Genomic DNA, 23,951 nt, shown 5'->3' on the forward strand with positions numbered 1-23,951 from the left:
TGGAGATCAGGACGTTGAAGGCGTGTCGATGGTAACCTTCATCTCTGAGCCGCTGGTCTGCCTCACTGAAGATCATCCCTGAGTGGAGGAGCAACAGAAACACAGTGCGAGTGTGTAAACCGGTTACTATGGAGAATACCGGCTCAGTGAATGATCAGATTATTCTGACTGACATGACAAATCACTGCTGCTCTTACTTTCATTCCTTCACAACTGATCAGGCCGCACAAACTACAAACCCCAATCCCAGTGAAGTTGGGACGTTGTGTAAAACCTGAATAAAAACAGAATACAATGATTTGCAAATCCTTTTCCACCTATATTCAGCTGAATACACTACAAAGACAAGATATTTAATGTTCAAACTGATAAACTTTATTGTTTTTTGCAAATATTCCCTCATTGTGAATTTGATGCCTGCAACACGTTCCAAAGAAGCTGGGACAGGGACAACAAAAGACTGGGAAAGTTGAGGAATGCTCAGAAAACACCTGTCTGGAACATTCCACAGGTGAACAGGTTACCTGGGAACAGGGGAGTGTCATGATTGGGTATAAAAGGAGCATCCCTGAAGAAAGGCTCAGTCGTTCACAAGCAAGGATGGGGCGAGGTTCACCACTTTGTGAACAACTGTGTGAGCAAATAGTCCAACAGTTTAAGAACAACGTTTCTCAACGTACAGCTGCAAGGAATTTAGGGATTTCATCATCTCCAGTCCATAATATCATCACAAGATCCAGAGAATCCAGAGAAATCTCTTCACGTAAGTGGCAAGGCCCAAAACCAACACTGAATGTCGTGACCTTCGACCCCTCAGGCAGCACTGCATTAAAAACCCACATCATTGTGTAAAGGATATGACCACGTGGGCTCAGGAACACTTGGGAAAACCATCGTCAGTTAACACAGTTGGTCGCTACATCTACAAGTACAAGTTAAAACTCCACCATGCAAAGCCAAAGCCAGATATCAACACCACCCAGAAACACCGCCCGCCGGCTTCTCTGGCCCGAGCTCATCTGAGATGGACTGACGCCAAGTGGGCAAGTGTGCTGTGGTCTGATGAGTCCACATTTCACATTGTTGTTGGAAATCATGGACGTGGTGTCCTCCGGGCTAAAGAGGAAAAGGACCGTCCAGACTGTTCTCAGAGCAGAGTCCAAAAGCCAGCATCTGTGGTGGTATGGGGGGGGGGGTGTGTTAGTGCCCATGGCATCATGGGTAACCTGCACATCTGTGAAGGACCATTAATGCTGAAAGGTACATACAGGTTTTGGAGCAACATATGCTGCCATCCAAGCGAGGTCTTTTTCAGGGACGTCCCTGTTTATTTCAGCAAGACAATACCAAGCCACATTCTGCACGTGTTACACCAGCGGGGCTTCGTAGTAAAAGAGTGGGGGTACTGGACTGGACTGGCCTGCCTGCAGTCCAGACCTGTCCCCCATTGAACATGTGTGGCCCATTATGAAGCGCACAATACGACAACGGAGACCCCGGACTGCTGAGCAACTGAAGTCGTACATCAGCAAGAATGGGAAAGAATTCCACCTACAAAGCTTCAACAGTTAGTGTCCTCAGTTCCCAAACGCTTATTGGGTGGTGTTAAAAGGAAAGGTGGTGTAACACGGTGGTGAACATGCCCCTGTCCCAGCTTATTCCCAAACGCTTATTGGGTGGTGTTAAAAGGAAAGGTGGTGTAACACAGTGGTGAACATGCCCCTGTCCCAGCTTATTCCCAAACGCTTATTGGGTGGTGTTAAAAGGAAAGGTGGAGTAACACGGTGGTGAACATGCCCCTGTCCCAGCTTATTCCCAAACGCTTATGGAGTGTTGTTAAAAGGAAAGGTGGTGTAACACGGTGGTGAACATGCCCCTGTCCCAGCTTATTCCCAAACGCTTATTGGGTGGTGTTAAAAGGAAAGGTGGTGTAACACAGTGGTGAACATGCCCCTGTCCCAGCTTATTCCCAAACGCTTATGGAGTGTTGTTAAAAGGAAAGGTGGAGTAACACAGTGGTGAACATGCTCCTGTCCCAGCTTATTCCCAAACGCTTATGGAGTGTTGTTAAAAGGAAAGGTGGAGTAACACAGTGGTGAACATGCTCCTGTCCCAGCTTATTCCCAAACGCTTATTGGGTGGTGTTAAAAGGAAAGGTGGTGTAACACAGTGGTGAACATGCCCCTGTCCCAGCTTATTCCCAAACGCTTATGGAGTGTTGTTAAAAGGAAAGGTGGAGTAACACAGTGGTGAACATGCTCCTGTCCCAGCTTATTCCCAAACGCTTATGGAGTGGTGTTAAAAGGAAAGGTGGTGTAACACAGTGGTGAACATGCCCCTGTCCCAGCTTATTCCCAAACGCTTATGGAGTGTTGTTAAAAGGAAAGGTGGAGTAACACAGTGGTGAACATGCTCCTGTCCCAGCTTATTCCCAAACGCTTATGGAGTGTTGTTAAAAGGAAAGGTGGTGTAACACAGTGGTGAACATGCCCCTGTCCCAGCTTATTCCCAAACGCTTATTGGGTGGTGTTAAAAGGAAAGGTGGAGTAACACGGTGGTGAACATGCCCCTGTCCCAGCTTCTTTGGGACGTGTTACAGGCATCACATTCACAATGAGGGAATATTTCCAAAAAACGATAAAGTTTATCAGTTTGAACATGAAACATCTTGTCTTTGTGGTGTATTCAGTTGAATAGAGGTGGAAGAGGATTTGCACATCATTGTGTTGTGTTGTGTTGTTATTGACGTTTTACACAACACACCCAACTTCACTGGAGTTGGGGTTTGTAAATGACTAGTATGAGAAAGAAAGACAGGCAGGCACAGAAGAGGAACGGAAGGTGGGACATCTTTAGTTCAGTGGTGGTTTGATGAGCTCTGGCAATGCTGATGGACACATGAAACCACAACTACTACCCAAGTGCCTGTGAGCAAGGCATCAGTGGTGTCACTCAGCCCCGCAAACCAAAGAGCCCGTGTCCCAGCCGCAGTGTTGCTGACACAGCGGCCACAGCTCACTGCTGACTCAGCTGTGTTGGCTGAGGAAATACAGCAACAACATGCGGTTCATTTAGTAAGACCTCCAGACTGAGTCATGTGACACAGCTAACCCAGTCATGTGACACAGCTAACCCAGTCATGTGACACAGCTAACCCAGTCATGTGACACAGCTAACCCAGTCATGTGACACAGCTAACCCAGTCATGTGACACAGCTAACCCAGTCATGTGACACAGCTAACCCAGTCATGTGACACAGCTAACCCAGTCATGTGACACAGCTAACCCAGTCATGTGACACAGCTAACCCAGTCATGACCTGTGACCCCTGTAACACAGTAGTGCTGACACCACTGATATGATTATGAAATTATCAGGAATCAGGAACACTGTCATTCCCCCAGCAGTACAACCCAAACACACAAACACATCCAAAATATACGAGAACACACACACCCACACTAACACACACATCCAAACTAACACACACACCCACACTAACACACACACCCAAACTAACACACACACCCACACTAACACACATACCCACACTAACACACATACCCAAACTAACACACACCCACACTAACACACACACCCACACTAACACACACATCCAAACTAACACACACACCCACACTAACACACACACCCAAACTAACACACACACCCACACTAACACACACACCCACACTAACACACACATCCAAACTAACACACACACCCACACTAACACACACACCCACACTAACACACATACCCAAACTAAACAAAAAATCACTGTCCAGGAGAACGAACGCCAGCCAGGATGACTGTCAGAACCGCCGGTCTGCATGGGCTAGCAGTTAGCTTAGCCCGCCCCGCTTCCACGTCCTGTCAGACCGCCCTCGGTGTGTCCTCCTCGGGCGCAGCTCCAGGCAGGGCCGTGGTTCTCTCCCAGCCAGACACCCTCGACACACCTCCCCACTCCTCACAACGACATCAGAAACACCACAGTCAACGCCAGTTGAGGCCGCCGTCAAGCCGCCCTCGGTGTTATCGGATCTGCCAGTCTGCATGGGCTAGCAGTTAGCTTAGCCTGCCCCACTCTCCCAGCCATCAAACGAAGACAAAACTTAGACGCAGATGTGGACAAAGACACTGTATGGACGGTACTGGGAGGCTGCCACAAAATGTGAATTTGCGCCGCCATCTTCCCAAACCGGAAGAGGAATTATATGAAATGTATACTTGAGTTTTTTTTTTAAGACTGTTGTAAATGTCTTGTGGGAGAGAGTTCCAGAGGTGGGGGGCAGAATGACTGAAGGCTCTAGACCCCATGGTAGTCAAGGTGGGGGGCAGAATGACTGAAGGCTCTAGACCCCATGGTAGTCAAGGTGGGGGGCAGAATGACTGAAGGCTCTAGACCCCATGGTAGTCAAGGTGGGGGGCAGAATGACTGAAGGCTCTAGACCCCATGGTAGTCAAGGTGGGGGCAGAATGACTGAAGGCTCTAGACCTCATGGTAGTCAAGGCAGGGGGCAGAATGACTGAAGGCTCTAGACCCCATGGTAGTCAAGGTGGGGGGCAGAATGACTGAAGGCTCTAGACCCCATGGTAGTCAAGGTGGGGGGCAGAATGACTGAAGGCTCTAGACCCCATGGTAGTCAAGGTGGGGGGCAGAATGACTGAAGGCTCTAGACCCCATGGTAGTCAAGGTGGGGGGCAGAATGACTGAAGGCTCTAGACCCCGGGGTAGTCCAGCGGGCCGATGGTGTAGTGAGTTGGAGAGCAGAAGAGGATGTGAGAGTGTGGGAGGGTGTGTGGATATGAAGGAGTTCAGAAAGATATGAAGGAGCTATGTTATTAAGGCCTTACAGGTGAGGAGCAGGATCTTGAAGTCAGTACGGTATTTAATGGGGAGCCAGTGGAGTTGCTGAAGAACAGGAGAGATGTGATCTATGGAAGGAGTTCTGGTACTGATACGGGCAGCTGAATTCTGGACCAGATGAAGTTTATGAAGACACTTGAGGGGAAGACCAAAGAGGACAGAATTGCAGTAGTCAGTACGGGATGTAACCAGGGTGTGAGTGAGTATGGCGGTGCTGTAAGGTGTAGGTGACGGGTGAAGATGATTAATACTGCGTAGGTGGAAGTATGGAGACCGAGTAACATTGTTGATGTGGGCTTCAAAAGATAATGTGCTGTCCAGGATGACACCCAGACTCTTAACCTGAGGCGATGGAAGAGCTACAGAATTGTCAATAGTCAGAGAAAAACTATCAGGTTTCGCCAAAGTAGATTTAGTGCCTCCTAGTACAAAGTAGATTTATGTTGCAAAAGCCTATCAGCGTTGAGATTCTCCCGAGTCAATGGCGTCCTGTTGAGTCAGAAAACGGAGGATAAGCTGATCGTCGCGGGTTCGCGTACTCGTTCCTGCAGCCAAACTTGTGCGAGTAACATGAATAAAAACAAATGATCCCGTGATCAAACTCGCGCACGCAAAGCGAGGCGAAAAATGGCTTGGCGTTTGGGGGGAACACATTAGGGGTGAGTCAGTAGCCTCACCAGTCACCTCTGATGTGCTGTAAACAAAACACTGCCATTCCCACAGTGTACGTTTTGTCTCATGTCCTGCCTCCTGCATGCTCCACCCAGACACCACCAGTCAACTGAACCACCCAGACACCACCAGTCACCTGAACCACTCAGACACCACCCGTCACCTGAACCTCCCAGACACAACCCGTCACCTGAACCACTCAGACACCACCCGTCACCTGAACCACCCAGACACCACCCGTCACCTGAAATAGACAAGACTCCACCCGTCACCTGAACCAGACAGACACCACCCATCACTTGAATCACACAGACACCACCCATCACCTGAACCGGACAGTATTCCCAGTGGGTGAGAACTCATCTGACATGGACTATCTCCGGTCGGGTTACACAAGCGTGAAAGAGCAACTTCAGACAATGCCTGGACCTGTTCTCCATCATTGTCTTGAGTTCATATGAGTAAACGGCTTATGTAACTGTCTTGATGCTCAATAAGCCAGGTAAGAATACCACAGAAGGTTGAATCAGTTCATCTGGACACAACCTTTATTGAGAGAAACGTTTCATCATCATCTCAGAGACCTTCAGTCTCACCTGACTGCAGGTGTCCCCACCCTTATAAACAATACAGTGGCTGCAGGTACCCCCACCCTTATAAACAATACAGTGACTGCAGGTGTCCCCACCCTTATAAACAATACAGTGGCTGCAGGTGTCCCCACCCTTATAAACAATACAGTGACTGCAGGTGTCCCCACCCTTATAAACAATACAGTGACTGCAGGTGTCCCCACCCTTATAAACAATACAGTGACTGCAGGTGTCCCCACCCTTATAAACAATACAGTGACTGCAGGTGTCCCCACCCTTATAAACAATACAGTGGCTGCAGGTATCCCCACCCTTATAAACAATACAGTGGCTGCAAGTATCCCCACCCTTATAAACAATACAGTGACTGCAGGTGTCCCCACCCTTATAAACAATACAGTGACTGCAGGTGTCCCCACCCTTATAAACAATACAGTGGCTGCAGGTATCCCCACCCTTATAAACAATACAGTGGCTGCAGGTATCCCCACCCTTATAAACAATACAGTGACTGCAGGTGTCCCCACCCTTATAAACAATACAGTGACTGCAGGTGTCCCCACCCTTATAAACAATACAGTGGCTGCAGGTATCCCCACCCTTATAAACAATACAGTGACTGCAGGTGTCCCCACCCTTATAAACAATACAGTGACTGCAGGTGTCCCCACCCTTATAAACAATACAGTGACTGCAGGTGTCCCACCCTTATAAACAATACAGTGGCTGCAGGTGTCCCCACCCTTATAAACAATACAGTGACTGCAGGTGTCCCCACCCTTATAAACAATACAGTGACTGCAGGTGTCCCCACCCTTATAAACAATACAGTGACTGCAGGTGTCCCCACCCTTATAAACAATACAGTGACTGCAGGTGTCCCCACCCTTATAAACAATACAGTGGCTGCAGGTGTCCCCACCCTTATAAACAATACAGTGACTGCAGGTGTCCCCACCCTTATAAACAATACAGTGACTGCAGGTGTCCCACCCTTATAAACAATACAGTGGCATAACGACCCAAACCAATGACCAGTTTCATATGCAAATATGGTGTGTTAACTAGAGTTACGATGGCCATGTGTACTGTTTACAGAGGGTCATAAGAGGAGGATTATGTAACATTTTAAGACGTTTTAAGACTTTTGACTCTGGAAACTCAACATGGGCATTCATCAATATTTTTGACTTTTAACAGACTAAATGATTCAGTAGTTAATCTGAAAAAATAATCAGTTTTTTATGAAAATAATTTGCTACTAGCAGTGGTGTAAGACAAAAGATTCATTTGACATGAGCACCCTGTTAAACTGAAAGGGAAACAAAAGGAAACAAGCAGATATGACAGGAGAAGCTGCTAGAAGACCTGTACCAACGCCAGGATGTAAGCTTCAATCACTGCAACATGTGACGAGCACAGGAACCATTACTATATATCAAGACACAGCAACTCAATTATTATTATCTTTTTTTTTAATTTTTGCCCCCCCTTTTTCTCCCCAATTGTACTTGGTTAATTACCCCACTCTTCTGAGCCGTCCCGGTCTCTGCTCCACCCCCTCTGCTGATCCAGGGAGGGCTGCAGACTACCACATGCCTCCTCCCATACATGTGGAGTCACCAGCCGCTTCTTTTCACCTGACACTGAGGAGTTTCACCAGGGGGACGTAGCACGTGGGAGGATCACACTATTCCCCCCAGTTCCCCCTCCCCCCCGAACAGGCACCCCAACCGACCAGAGGAGGCGCTAGTGCAGCGACCAGGACACATACCCACATCCAGCTTCCCACCTGCAGACACGGCCAGTTGTGTCTGCAGGGATGCCCAACCAAGCTGGAGGTAACACGGGGATTTGAACCAGCAATTCCCGTGTTGGTAGGCAACGGAATAGACCGCTACACTACCCGGACACCCAGCAACTCAATTATTCAGTGACAGATAGTTGTCTATGGATGAGCTGGTCACATGATCCATGTAACGGTTCACTCACCCATCTCTGGTGACAGCTCCGCTCTCTTACTGGCCACCGCCGCCCCTCGTCCTGCCTTCTGCTCACCGGGGCCCTTGGTGATCTGCTGTAGGAGCGGTCCCGTGTTCCTGGGCTGGAGGGGGGTTCTGCCGCGGCCCGGCTCATTCCCCATGTTGAAATAGAGCAAGAGGAGCAGCGACCAGGTTGCGGAGGTGAAGAGGCAGCCATAGCAGAAATATCGCAGCGTCACACTGGCCATGGTGGCCAAGCAAGCATGCTTTTACATCAGACTGAGAGAAACAGACAGAGAGACAGAGAGAGACACACACAGAGACACACAGAGACAGACACACACACACACACACACACACAGGGACAAAGAGACAGAGAGACAGACAGAGAGAGACAGATACAGAGAGAGACACACACAGAGACACACAGAGACAGATAGACACACACACACACACACACGGACAAAGAGACAGACAGACAGAGAGACAGGGACACGGAGAGAGACACACACACACGGACAAAGAGAGAGAGACAGACAGAGAGACAGACAGCGAGACAGGGACATGGAGAGAGAGACAGATAGAGAGAGAGAGAGAGAGAGAGAGAGAGAGAGAGACAGATAGACAGAGAGAGAGAGAGACACCCACACACACACACACGGACAAAGAGACAGACAGACAGAGAGACAGGGACACGGAGAGAGAGAGATCTTCATACACCATGTAACACACACAAACACACAACCCTGAACCGCTTGTCCCACAATTCCTGATCAATTTTAATATGACTACAACTATTTTAATTACAACCCCACCTTCATGTCTGCTCCACACTGGGTCTAACACTACATCCATTACTATGTACAACCCCACCCTCATGTCTGCTCCATACTGGGTCTAACACTACATCCATTACTATGTACAACCCCACCCTCATGTCTGCTCCATACTGGGTCTAACACTACATCCATTACTATGTACAACCCCACCCTCATGTCTGCTCCACACTGGGTCTAACACTACATCCATTACTATGTACAACCCCACCCTCATGTCTGCTCCATACTGGGTCTAACACTACATCCATTACTATGTACAACCCCACCTTCATGTCTGCTCCACACTGGGTCTAACACTACATCCATTACTATGTACAACCCCACCCTCATGTCTGCTCCATACTGGGTCTAACACTACATCCATTACTATGTACAACCCCACCTTCATGTCTGCTCATGATCTTAATGATACTCAGTATCCACCTGACCAGCGGCTCATGAGCAGAGGGTAGCACATCATCACTGGCAAATATGACCACTTCCTGCCACCTGAATACCACGTCCTCCCTCTTAAGGGTAACTTATTTTCTCCCTGAAGCCTTTGCTGCTGGATTTGAACACCGTTGCATAACTAGACTTCATGACACACCTGTTGACAGAGAGCCGATCCAAGAACGCATCAGAACCCACATTTTCTATCCGGGAAGAAATGGTCCCGGGCTCAAATAAAGATGATGTACATCCACATCTACATTCTCATAAATGCTGCCTTGCTAAACAATACAGTATATGTGTAGCGCTCTATTCTGTTGCCTATCAACACGGGGATCGCCAGTTTAAATCCCTGTGTTACCTCCGGCTTGGTCGGGCATCCCTGCAGACACAACTGGCCGTGTCTGGTGGGAATCCGGATGTGGGTATGTGTCCTGGTCACTGCACTAGCGCCTCCTCTGGTCGGTCGGGGCGCGTGTTCGTGGTGGAGGGGGAACTGGGGGACTGGCATGATCCTCCCACGCGCTACATCCCCCTGGTGAAACTCCTCACTGTCAGGTGAAAAGAAGCGGCTGGCGACTCCACATGTATGGGAGGAGGCATGTGGTAGTCTGCAGCCCTCCCCAGATCGGCAGAGGGGGTGGAGCAGAGACCAGGACGGCTCGGAAGGGTGGGGTAATGGACCTATCACTCAGTCCCGCCCCTCGAACGCAGATGAGCCAATGGCAGTGTGGTACCAAATGCACGCAGGAGCTCAGTCGGACATCTAGAGCTAACGACTCCTTTAAGCAGCATCAGAGCTGCATCAGAAGTCGTGGTTTTTGTGATGTTTTATGGATATAAGCTGAACAAAAATGGTCAAACGATGTGCATGGGGTACATGCAACACTGATACAAGGTATCCTGAGAGGATAGGCAATGGGGTATATTTAATCCCATTTCCCAAACCAAACCAAAACACAGCCAAATGTCTCCGGTGGATTAAGCTGTGTGGCAAACCACACAGTCAACTAAACGTAACACTAGCTGCGCTAGGCTAGTGCTAGCTAGGTTAGCATGTAAGGACACTGTCACGCAGGTACAGGGTAATGCTAGCTAGTTAATAAAATAAACTAATGCACGTACATCTCAGTGCCTCTCCAGGATTGTTAGTTAATTGAAGGTATATTAATTTATCTTACCCCGCGGTGTACGAACAATGCTGGTCATGGATGATGTTATCTGCAACCGTGATGGCCGTGAGATGAGGCTTTTCCCTCTTGCATTGTGATCTGTGAACTCTCACCTCCAATTTAAGCTTGTCACCCACCATATCTAGTTTTAAATGTTGTACATATCCCTCCACAGCATAGTGAAGTCCTTTTTGATGGCTTCTAGATGAAATCAGGTCCTTCTGTCTCCAGAAGTTATGTATAGCCTCTTGGGATATGGTAGTTTTGACACCGATAGCTGCCATTGTAACTCTCTAGTCAGCCCGGGTAGCTTGTCCGAGTTAGCAACAGTAACTAAGGGGGCGGGGCTTAGCGATAGGTCCATTGGACAGGTGAACATTTTTAAAAGAAAAAAAAATACAGCATATGTGAGTTGCAGTATTTACAACTGACACATGTTCTCCTCCAGTTTGATCTGATACCAACTTATCAAAGTTCTGTTTTGCAGAAACACATGTGCACATTTAAATGTGCACATGTGTGGACGTGGGGGAAACCATCAGTACACAAAACCCGTTCAGGGCAAAGAGAGGAATTGTCTCTACAAACTTATCCAAGGTTTTCTCTGCAGGCATATCCTGTGTGAACCAGAGTCTCTGGGGTCTCTCCAACAAACTGGATTTCCACCCATCTCGTCACATCATCAGCACCTCATCTGGCCTCATAAAGAGGCTGGATGACGTGCGAGATCAACCTGCAGCCTCTCTGTTGCAGCCTGACACAGCACAGAGCAAAGGTTTACTGTCATCAAATATTACACTTTACTACATGAGCCACAGCCGAAGAGGTCAAGAGTCAGATTCACCGGTGGAGCCACCTCTCCAGTGAACCTTCATTTCAGTCCTCACTGACACACCCAGCATATAAAAACCACTGGAGGGACTCACAGAGACCAGGTCAGCTGACATGAATGTTCATAGTTCAACAGGAACACGAGGCGCTTGTAAAGCATCAAATAACACTGTCAGCCCATCAGTAATTCATCAATTCAGTTACCAGCCCTGCTGACACACCACACCGAGTTAACCCAACACCAACGTGACCGCTTCTGACCACATATTACAACCCAACACCAACGTGACCGCATATGACACTGGTGAAACACATATGACACTGGTGAAACAGGGAAGTTTGGGTCACCGTGTGAATGATTTATCAGTGCTCAGGTGACATGAAGGCCTTATGGATGCCGTCACACCGTGGGCCTTACCACGTTATCCACCGCTGCTGCTGACATCCAACCCTTTTGCAACGGTCTTCCATTTTTGAACGCAACCCAGATTTGATTTGATTGTGAACACACCTTGACCCTATGACAACTGTGACGGCGCTCAGCCATTTTCACCAGCAACGTATTCAAACCCTCATTCATAACAATGCATGCCCACGATTTCAGTGTGAATAAGAGGAATCATCCCAGTAAACACTATTTTCACCCTGGTGTCCCAAAACGAACTTCTGTCATAACGTCGCCACCGCTGGTACGCCACGATAGCCGGCTTCTATCATCCCACTGGTCGACAGTCTGCCTAAGGCCATAACGGTGACTGGTAAATGAAAACCAAACCTCCACTGTATTCCTTCAGATCCAGCATTAAAGATAAATACATGCCAACGCAGAACGACAGAGAGTCCACACATGTGTTGAGACACCACAGACCTGCTGTATACCACTTCTGGACCTGACCACCTGTTTCTCACCCAGCACCGAAATGGTGGGACAAGATCCTGTCTTCCATCAGGGCACCTGGCTCGCTTATTCAATTCAAAAAAGCCTAAATAATATTCCTTTTCAACAAATAATTTATAAATAATATTCCTTTTCAACAAATAATTTATAAATAATATCCCTTTTCAACAAATAATTTATAAATATATCCCTTTTCAACAAATAATTTATAAATATCCCTTTTCAACAAATAATTTATAAATAATATCCCTTTTCAACAAATAATTTATAAATATCCCTTTTCAACAAATAATTTATAAATAATATTCCTTTTCAACAAATAATTTATAAATAATATCCCTTTTCAACAAATAATTTATAATATCCCTTTTCAACAAATAATTTATAATATCCCTTTTCAAAAAATAAATTATAATATTCCTTTTCGACAAATAAATTATGAATAATATTAAAATTTTCAACAATAATTTATAAATAATATTCCTTTTCAACAATTTATAAATAATATCCATTTTCAACAAATAATTTATAAATATCTCTTTTCAACAAATAATTTATAAATAATATTCCTTTTCAATAAATAATGCATAAATAATATTCATTTTTAACAAATAATTTATAAACAATATTCCTTTTCAACAAATAATTTATAAATAATATCCCTTTTCAACAATAATTTATAAATAATATCCCTTTTCAACAATAATTTATAAATAATATTCCTTTTCAACAAATAATTTATAAATAATATTCCTTTTCAACAAATAATTTATAAATAATATTCCTTTTCAAAGCCGGTTCTGATGTGTACATGGCATGTCTGATAGATTTGTAATGTGTGTCAGTCACATCAGTACTGGTCATGTACCTGCTTCACACTCACAGTAATGAGGCCCTACCTGCTGTCACTGTGACATGACGTAATGCTGCGACACTGGAACGTGTCTCCAGTGAGAAAAGTAAATGTATGTGATCCGGACCACATAGGAAAGTGATTTACAAAAAAAGAAAAGAAGAGAGAGTTGGTAAAAAAAAGAAGTTTCCATGTGGTTTTATTTTGTGTGTTCACACCCTTCTAAAAAATGTGTTCTGCGCTGCATCTGAGGAAAAATGAAAAGTGAGCTGGCTGGGAGTTAGAGTGAAGTCTGCACACAGCCAGACTAACAGTCATGGTGTCGGTGGAAACCTGGAGACTTGTGAACACCGTCGTTCTCACGTTGAACGACTGGATGGGACGGAGTCTTAACACAAGTCTGGTAGTAGACACCAGCTCCTCTGCCATGTTCTGATTCAGACCCGGTGCCACATCTGTGCCACATCTGTCCCTTTTGGCTCTGGTTAATGTGTCTGAATAAAGCATGAAGACAACATGGAGGGACCTGCTGTATCTGATTCTGATCTTGTTCTCACAGTGGGCTAAACTCTTGAACACTTTAACATGGTGCTGTGTGAAGGCTGAAAGACCAGCAGCGTGACATGGAGACCAGCAGCGACAGCAACATACTACTGGTGACATGGTGACATGAAGACCAGCAGCGACATACTGCTGGTGACATGGTGACATGAAGACCAGCAGCGACATACTGCTGGTGACATGGTGACATGAAGACCAGCAGCGACATACTGCTGGTGACATGGAGACATGGAGACCAGCAGCAACATACTGCTGGTGACATGGAGACCAGCAGCGACATAAAGCTGGTGACATGGTGACATGGAGACCAGCAGCGACATACTGCTGGTGACATGGAGACCAGCAGCGACATACTGCTGGTGACATGGAGACATGGAGACCAGCAGCGACAGCAACATACTACTGGTGACATGGTGACATGGAGACCAGCAGCGACATACTACTGGTGACATGGTGACATGGAGACCAGCAGCGACATACTACTGGTGACATGGAGACATGGAGACCAGCAGCGACAGCAACATACTACTGGTGACATGGTGACATGGAGACCAGCAGCGACATACTACTGGTGACATGGTGACATGGAGACCAGCAGCGACATACTACTGGTGACATGGAGACATGGAGACATGGAGACCAGCAGCGACATACTACTGGTGACATGGAGACATGGAGACCAGCAGCGACAGCAACATACTACTGGTGACATGGTGACATGGAGACCAGCAGCGACATACTACTGGTGACATGGAGACATGGAGACCAGCAGCGACAGCAACATACTACTGGTGACATGGTGACATGGAGACCAGCAGCGACATACTACTGGTGACATGGAGACATGGAGACATGGAGACCAGCAGCGGCGACATACTGCTGGTGACATGGAGACCAGCAGCGACATACTGCTGGTGACATGTCACCATGGAGACCAGCACCGGCGACACGTCACCATGGAGACCAGCAGTAGCGGCGACATACTGTCATTTTGAAAGGACACAAACCATTCCCCGTTGCGTTAAGAGGGCGGTTTGTTTTCGCGTCTCGTCTTCCGTTAGAAGCCGTGAACACTCTGCTGTGTCGTCCAGGAGGAGAACCCGGCTTTAACTAAGCCGTGCTAATTACCTAAGCCGTGCTAATTACCTAAGCCGTGCTAATTAACTAAGCCATGTTCATCAGCTAAGCCACGTTCATTAAAGAGAGGCTACTACAGCTCTGTCACGTCCACAGCTAACTGTTAGCCACTGGGCTAAGTCTCAGTCTCAGTGTCAGTCCCGGACCGGACCGGACCGGACCGGGTGGTTCCGCAGCAAGATCCAGCTGGTGGCGTTAGCATGTAGCTCGGTCCAACAGCCGAAGCAGACTCAGCCCAAAACAAAGACCGACGCCAGCACGTCGCATCCCTGCTAAACGCACACACGTAAACAAACCAACAAACAAACAAACAAAGAAAGGACCCGTTTCCTTCCCGACCAAGAGTAACGAGTTGATGCTCACCCGGACCTCCTCCGAGCCCCCGCAGCTCATCAGGACTGGAACGCTGAAGAGTCCGGACTACATTGACGCTCCCATGGTGGTTAACCACTAAACTTTCCAGCCCGGGTCACCGGAGCTGCCGCCCTCTCTTCTTCGGTCGATTTGCAGCTTCTTCTTCCTCCCCTCCTCGTAGCCTTATGGCGGGTGTCATACGGCTTAGCGGCGCATTACCGCCACCTACAGCTCCGGAGGACGGATCAACGTACTGCGGGAGGGAGCCGCTTGCCTTGAACTGGCCATGAAACTGAGAGCCCCCCCCCCCCCCCCCGGGTCATAGTTTATCTGTTCGTCTCAGTTAAGACCAGGACCAGTCCTATTCTCCGTCCATTCACCTTTAGTGTCTCTTCGCTGTATGAAGTCATATATTTCCATCCGGAGTCAGGACAACATACATACTGAGTTGACTTGCTCCATCTGTTATCAGCTCTTATCTGTGAACCCAGCTCAGTTTATACTTTCCTCAGCTATGGCAGCAACACAGCTCACACCCTTTTTAAGAAACGTACTGACTACAAACGAACACATACACATTTGTTTAACTATTAAACAGCGAGTAGCTACACTCCTTCCTGTCTATGATGCTGACCAAACTGAAAGACAGCACCTCTTCCCTCTGCTGACTGGATCTCTACTCCCCCCAGTATGGAGAATCACTCCCAGTATGGAGAATCCAGGAGGAATTGGGAGGTCCAGCAATGATTCATTGGAGAAGTTTGAGTTGTCTTGAAAACGACATTCAAGTATGACAAACAACATCTGAAATGCTACAGAGGATAGTAAACCATAACCGCAACAAGGAGAAAGAATGTTTTTGAAAACCAGTAAAATATTTCCATACCGTCCTATGAATCTGGTTCATGCCGTTATGGCTCCCCCTGCTGTATGAATGAGGCTCATGTCGTTATGTCTCCCCCTGGTGTATGAATGAGGTTCATGTCGTTATGGCTCCCCCTGCTGTATGAATGAGGCTCATGTCGTTATGGCTCCCCCTGCTGTATAAATCAGGTTCATGTCGTTATGGCTCCCCCTGCTGTATGAATCAGGTTCATGTCGTTATGTCTCCCCCTGCTGTATGAATCAGGTTCATGTCGTTATGGCTCCCCCTGCTGTATGAATGAGGCTCATGCCGTTATGTCTCCCACTGCTGTATGAATGAGGCTCATGTCGTCATGGCTCCCCCTGCTGTATGAATGAGGCTCATGTCGTTATGTCTCCCCCTGCTGTATGAATGAGGCTCATGTCGTTATGTCTCCCCCTGCTGTATGAATGAGGCTCATGTCGTTATGGCTCCCCCTGCTGTATGAATGAGGCTCATGTCGTCATGGCTCCCCCTGGTGTATGAATGAGGTTCATGTCGTTATGTCTCCCCCTGCTGTATGAATGAGGCTCATGTCGTTATGTCTCCCCCTGCTGTATGAATGAAGCTCATGTCGTCATGGCTCCCCCTGCTGTATGAATGAGGCTCATGTCGTTGGATGGTTTGCAGAACTGATTGTAGGTGGCATGCGGTGCGTCTACATTTCCTGTCAAAGTGGTCTTTGACTTAACATTTGAAACGATAAGGGATTAATAACCGGAAGTGGAAGAGTTTACGTTTTGATTTTTCCTGAAGGCACAGATTGATCCCTGCTATGTATTTTAAAACAGTTTGGTTATCGGGTCTGTATTGGAAGAACCTGACTGACCACTGAGAAAAATGGCATTTTTGTCAAAAACATTGCAGATGCATTATTTTGTCCCTCAGTTCACAAAATGATTATTGGGTATTGATTACTTACAAGCGGCACTGTCGTCACTGTCACTGAATTATTACTGACTTGCTTTGTCTTCTGCTGATATGTCTGTCTGGAGGGAAGTTGACCAGTGTTTGCAAAAGTGTTGTGGATAAAATTGTCCTCTTGAATAAAATTATGTTAGCAACTGAATATTTGTCAGTCATCTACTATGTCAACATCTGACACGAGAGCCGTCGGCTTTATCACCGTTATCACGCGCCTTACTTTCGTGAGACATGACATGTTTTAGGATATTGCTCATAGTCTTAAAGCTTTTTTTCAGGAACTCATTCACTGACACAACGACAGGACCGCAAGACGCGGAGTGAAAACTGCAGGCTTTAAATCTAAACACCAGTCAAAGGAAACACAGTGATGGTGATAAGATACGGTATGCTGCATGATCACAGCACAAATGGGAGGATCCATACAGGCAGGCTGACCTTTGACATCTGCTCCGCTGGACCCGCTGCTGTTTAGCCACCAGATGGACGGCATATTCACATCCGTGACATCCGGGCACTTTACAATTCATCTTAGTCCAAGAAAATGCATAGCTAGTTAATCCCCGCCACATATTCTGCACCATCCGGAGCAACTCCAGTGGATGGGATGAGACAGGGAGTCAATAACTCATTACAGAGAACTGAAAGTCACGAATCAGCGCAGAATACCAAGTTCTTCAACAGACAGAAGACACTCCATCATCTCATTAGCAGATTAATCAGTCTGACTCAGAGGCTCAGAGGGAATAAATGACTACGCAGGAGGAGACACACTCGTCCTCAGAACAAACAGAAATCATTTCTCCATCTCGCCGTCTTCATTCAGACGCTGCTGGTTTGTAGTTTGTGGTCAGCTGGAAGTTCATTTGGTTTGGTGGGGAAGAACAAAAATGAAAATCAGTGTTTTAACAGATTACCTCAGAAATTAATGAATTGTTCAAATTATTTCCTTACCATCATGCAGCACCAGCCACAGCTGACAACACTCACCATAGGCCTCAGCATACTGGTACAGCTGTACTGGTACACACTTCACCATACTGGTGACCTTCAGGACTTCTGTCGTACAAAAGGTCAGCAGCTTCTGAATGAGACAGCAGCTCTGCCATAAGTCCAAGAATGAACTGTCTCGCCATCTGTCTCTCTGTCTGTCTGCCTGCGTGTCCATCTATCTGTCTGTGTCTGTCTGTCTGTCAAGTCAAGTCAAGTCAAGTCAATTTTATTTGTATAGCTCAATACCAAATTACAAATTTGCCTCAGGGGGCTTTACAGCAACACAACATCCTGTCCTTAGACCCTCTCATCGGATAAGGAACAACTCCCTAAAAATGAAAATGAAAACCCTTTAACAGGGAGAAAAAATAGGAAGAAAGCTCAGGGAGAGCACCAGAGGAGGATCTCTCTCCCAAGACGGACAACATGCAATGGATGTTGTGCTTACACAATTTACACAATACAACATTGAAAGAGGATAACAGAATTATAATGGAATTATAAGATATATGAAGAATATGATGCGCAGGATGCCAAGCAGTGTCCAGGTTCCACCGGAACAGCCCAGGACTCGAGCCACGCGAGCACCATCAGCATGAAAAAAAAATTTTTTTGGATTTATAAGATATATAAAAAGAAAATGTGATGAGGAGGAGGCCAGGCAGCGTCCAAGAGGCGACCACCATCACCACGGAGACCTGGGAGGAGAACAGACTGCACGAGCACTCAAGGGAGACTCACATGACACCATTCACACACAGAAAAAGAGAAAGGAGAAGACATCATTCAGAGAGAGAGAGAAAAGACATGTTAGAGAAGAAAACAGTCTGCAATAGTCATTAGTCATAATCAATGAAGTCATCAATTAGTCATAATCTATACTCTGTAATCTGTACTCTATAATCTGTACTCTATAACCTGTACTGTATAATCTATACTCTATAATCTGTACTGTATAATCTATACTCTATAATCTGCACTCTATAATATATACTCTATAATCTATATTCTATAATCTATATCTGTACTCTATAATCTATATCTGTATTCTATAATCTATACTCTATATCTGTACTGTATAATCTATACTCTATAATCTGTACTCTATATCTGTACTGTATAATCTATACTCTATACTCTATACTCTATATCTGTACTGTATAATCTATACTCTATACTCTATAATCTGTACTCTATAGTCTATAATCTATATCTGTATTCTATAATCTATACTCTATAATCTATACTCTATATCTGTACTGTATAATTTATACTCTATACTTTATATCTGTACTCTATAATCTATACTCTATACTCTATACTCTATATCTGTACTGTATAATCTATACTCTATACTCTATAATCTGTACTCTATAGTCTATAATCTATATCTGTATTCTATAATCTATACTCTATAATCTATACTCTATATCTGTACTGTATAATTTATACTCTATACTTTATATCTGTACTCTATAATCTATACTCTGTAATCTATACTCTATAATCTGGTGGGCAGAACAGTGGTTGGTAAATTCATTGAGACAGAAAACCAACCGACCATCCAGTACAGGTTGTGAAGCACTCAACTTAAAGGCAACTAATTGTAAGCCAAGGTAAAAAGATGAGTTTTAAGTTTGGATTTAAAGACTCAACAGTCTCTGATTGTCTGATGGCAGCAGGCAGGTTATTCCACAACAATGGGGCCCGATAGGAAAAGGCCCTGCTGCCACCAGATGACTTCTTTTTAACTTTGGGTACACACAGGAGCCCTGTATTTTGAGAACGAAGTGCTCGAGATGGCATGTATGGTTTAAGGAGATCAGACAGGTAGGATGGAGCAAGCCCATTTAGGATTTTATAAATCAGCAGAAGCACCTTGTACTCTGATCTAACATGGATAGGAAGCCAATGAAGGGAGGCAAGAATTGGTGTAATATGGTCAAATTTCCTAGTTTTAGTTAGGATTCTAGCAGCAGCATTCTGAACCATCTGAAGACTTTTAGTACTAGAATGTGGCAGACCTGAGAACAGAACCTTACAGTAATCAGGTCTGGATGAAACAAATGCATGTATTAGAGTCTCTGCGTCAGCCATGGAGAGGAGAGACCGAATCTTTGCTATGTTACGTAAGTGAAAAAAGGCAGTCTTGGTGATTTCTTTAATGTGCTTATCAAAGGAAAGGCTGGGATCAAACGTAACACCAAGATTTTTGGCTGCCACACTTTGTGAAACCACAGAGTTGTCGATCGTTATCGTTACTTGACCAAACTGGTGTCTGTGTCTAGCAGGGCCAATGACCAGCATCTCGGTTTTATCTGGATTTAAAAGCAGAAAGTCAAGTGACATCCAGTTTTTCACAGCCTGTCTGCCTGCCTGTCTGTGTGTGTGTGTCTACCTGTCTGTGTGTGTGTCTACCTGTCCGTGTGTGTGTGTCTACCTGTCCGTGTGTGTGTGTCTACCTGTCTGTGTGTGTGTGTCTACCTGTCCGTGTGTGTGTGTCTACCTGTCTGTGTGTGTGTGTCTACCTGTCTGTGTGTGTGTGTCTACCTGTCTGTGTGTGTGTGTGTCTACCTGTCTGTGTGTGTGTGTCTACCCGTCTGTGTGTGTGTCTACCTGTCCGTGTGTGTGTGTCTACCTGTCCGTGTGTGTGTGTCTACCTGTCTGTGTGTGTGTGTCTACCTGTCTGTGTGTGTGTGTCTACCTGTCTGTGTGTGTGTGTCTACCCGTCTGTGTGTGTGTCTACCTGTCCGTGTGTGTGTGTCTACCTGTCCGTGTGTGTGTGTCTACCTGTCTGTGTGTGTGTGTCTACCTGTCTGTGTGTGTGTGTCTACCTGTCTGTGTGTGTGTGTCTACCTGTCCGTGTGTGTGTGTCTACCTGTCTGTGTGTGTGTGTGTCTACCTGTGTGTGTGTGTGTGTGTCTACCTGTCCGTGTGTGTGTGTCTACCTGTCTGTGTGTGTGTGTGTCTACCTGTGTGTGTGTGTGTGTCTACCTGTCTGTGTGTGTGTGTCTACCCGTCTGTGTGTGTGTCTACCTGTCCGTGTGTGTGTGTCTACCTGTCCGTGTGTGTGTGTCTACCTGTCTGTGTGTGTGTGTCTACCTGTCTGTGTGTGTGTGTCTACCTGTCTGTGTGTGTGTGTCTACCTGTCCGTGTGTGTGTGTCTACCTGTCTGTGTGTGTGTGTGTCTACCTGTGTGTGTGTGTGTGTCTACCTGTCCGTGTGTGTGTGTCTACCTGTCTGTGTGTGTGTGTGTCTACCTGTGTGTGTGTGTGTGTGTCTACCTGTCTGTGTGTGTGTGTGTGTGTCTACCTGTCTGTGTGTGTGTGTCTACCTGTCTGTGTGTGTGTGTCTACCTGTCCGTGTGTGTGTGTCTACCTGTCTGTGTGTGTGTGTGTCTACCTGTGTGTGTGTGTGTGTCTACCTGTCTGTGTGTGTGTGTGTGTGTCTACCTGTCTGTGTGTGTGTGTCTACCTGTCCGTGTGTGTGTGTCTACCTGTCTGTGTGTGTGTGTGTCTACCTGTGTGTGTGTGTGTGTCTACCTGTCTGTGTGTGTGTGTGTGTGTGTGTCTACCTGTCTGTGTGTGTGTCTGTCTGTCTGTGTGTGTGTGTCTACCCGTCTGTGTGTGTCTGTCTGTCTGTGTGTGTGTGTCTACCTGTGTGTGTGTGTGTGTGTGTCTACCTGTGTGTGTGTGTGTGTGTGTGTGTGTGTGTCTACCTGTCTGTGTGAAACAGTGTAGCAGACATGGGAGAGATGACTGCAGACTGTTAAAGGTTGACTTCGGCTCATCGTGACTCAAGTCAACAGAGTTCCATTTCTTCAAAGATCAACCGTGTCTGGGGCGTCCGGGTGGCGTGGCGGTCTGTCCCGTTGCCTAACAACACGGGGATCGCTGGTTTGAATCCCCGTGTTACCTCCGGCTTGGTCGGGCGTCCCTACAGACACAATTGGCCGTGTCTGCGGGTGGGAAGCTGGATGTGGGTATGTGTCCTGGTTGCTGCACTAGCGCCTCCTCTGGTCGGTCGGGCCGCCTGTTCAGGGGGGGAATAGCGTGATCCTCCCACGTGCTACGTCCCCCTGGTGAAACTCCTCCCTGTCAGGTGAAAAGAAGCAGCTGGTGACTCCACATGTATGGGAGGAGGCATGTGGTAGTCTGCAGCCCTCCCCGGATCAGCAGAGGGGGGGGGGGGGCAGAGACCGGGAAAGCTTGGAAGAGTAACTGGCCGCATACAACTGGGGGGAAAATCCCCCCCCCCCAAAAGAAAGGTCCTTACACAGAAGTATCCAAACACACACACACACACACACCGCCTGCGGCAGGAAGCAGAGACGACAGACAGGAAGTTGTGTCTTGATATATTTGTATTTGTAAGTAATTCAGAATCAAACAACATAAATAAAGTATTTCCAACCCAACAGGTCCTGTCAGAGAACCAGAGCCACTCCGGAACCAGGGTTAGGACCGACTTGAAAGACAAAGCAGGCTTGTTGCATGTTATCGCATGTGTAAAGGTGGAGGTGTGGGTGGAGGAGGGCATGGCTGATTGTCCTCATGACAACACCGAAGAAAACACAAGACGTATCACACGGCTGCTCTGTCAACACCTGAATTCAGACGTCTTCACTCACTGAAATCAACACGACCAGAATGTGATGAAGAACTAGACTCTTCATCAGTCATTTGATTTCCTGTGACTCGTCCATCCATCCATGCATCCATTATCCATCCATCCATTATCCGAACCGCTCGTCCTGGTCTCAAGGGGCCTATCCCAGCAGCCATTGGGCGGCGGGCGGGGAGACACCCTGGACAGGCCACCAGGCCACCACTTGGACTTGTGCTCACCTTAATGTGAGCTCTTCCAGAAACATGTCCTGATGCATGCTGGGTAACCACACAAAGCTTAACAACTGGACACAACGTTTATCAGGAGGAACGCTCCGCGACAGGGAGGAGCGCTGGTCTGCACGGGCAGGCAGATGTACCCCCCCCCCCTGACCGGGGAGGGGGGGGGGTACATCTGCCCCCATCTCACAACGCTGTGCTTGCAACTATTCCCCACCCCTCTGTGAGCAGCACACGTGGCCTGTAACTCTAGTTAATGGCCACACATTGGTTTGGGTCGTTATGTCACTGGGTTGTTTATAAACTGTTTATAAACGGTTATAAACGGTTTATAAAGCCTCTGACACACCGTGTGATTTTTTAAAAAAAAAATGTTTATTGGCGTTTACAATTTTACCATATTAAACAAGTCACATAAGAGCAGGCCTGTAAGTTTAGTGCGGGCCCCCCTGTGTGACATGGCTGTAATAAACCTGGGTACGACATCATGTGTGATGTGTGTAGACTGTACCATGGTAACGCCACTGAATCACAACCTACGACACGAGTCCATAAAAACCTCATCAGCGTCCCCAGATAGCAAGACTGCTGTGGCCCGGACCCGTCCCACACCCGACACTTCATCCGGCCCACATACCACGTGGAATGATGGCACCACTTGGGCGGCCCGCTCCTGTTTGCCAGATCTGGGCCAGAACCAAGCCATAGCAATGCCGCATGTGCCACATATTTGCCAATGGTGGCCCATATTTGTTTTGTGATATTTGGGCCATATTCACCATTTACCAGCCGGGGCACTTCAGGGTCACATCCAGACCACATGTTGCCCAGAGCACCGCAGCTTTGCCAAAAAAGGCCCACATGTGATTTGGCATGTTTGGGCCATATTTGCTATGACACACGTGGGCCACTTCAGGCTCACATCCATTTTGTCAGGGCCAGAAGAAGACCATCAGTGCCGCATCAGCGTGTCATCAGTCTACGCCGCTGGAAGATCAACATGATGCCAAGCAGGAATCGAGTCCTTCAACAGTCGCCGCAGCTCGCTTTGTTGAATCCAGGGCATTGGGTCACAGATGCTGACAGTG

The 23,951-nt window shown here is 46.9% G+C and overlaps 1 protein-coding gene across 3 annotated transcripts in view; it reads right to left on the minus strand.

The window, feature by feature from the left end:
* Positions 1–15,312, minus strand: part of galnt11 (UDP-N-acetyl-alpha-D-galactosamine:polypeptide N-acetylgalactosaminyltransferase 11 (GalNAc-T11)) — a 30,057-nt gene extending 14,745 nt beyond the window's left edge. The window contains exons 1-3 of one of the 3 annotated variants that reach the window (XM_056299429.1): positions 15,205–15,312; positions 8,129–8,397; positions 1–78 (exon numbers count right to left, since the gene is read on the minus strand). The exon at positions 1–78 is cut by the window's left edge and continues 46 nt beyond it. In XM_056299429.1, the coding sequence (XP_056155404.1) occupies positions 1–78; positions 8,129–8,366 (316 nt within the window). In that variant the 5' untranslated portion in view covers positions 8,367–8,397; positions 15,205–15,312. Of the gene's footprint in view, positions 79–8,128; positions 8,398–10,570; positions 10,672–15,204 lie in introns of those variants that run through there. The other 2 variants (XM_056299430.1, XM_056299431.1) reach the window with 2 other exon arrangements.
* Positions 15,313–23,951: the final 8,639 nt, after the last annotated feature.

The sequence above is a fragment of the Lampris incognitus genome, chromosome 19, assembly GCF_029633865.1.
Source record: "Lampris incognitus isolate fLamInc1 chromosome 19, fLamInc1.hap2, whole genome shotgun sequence".
Classification (NCBI taxonomy): Eukaryota; Metazoa; Chordata; class Actinopteri; order Lampriformes; family Lampridae; genus Lampris; species Lampris incognitus.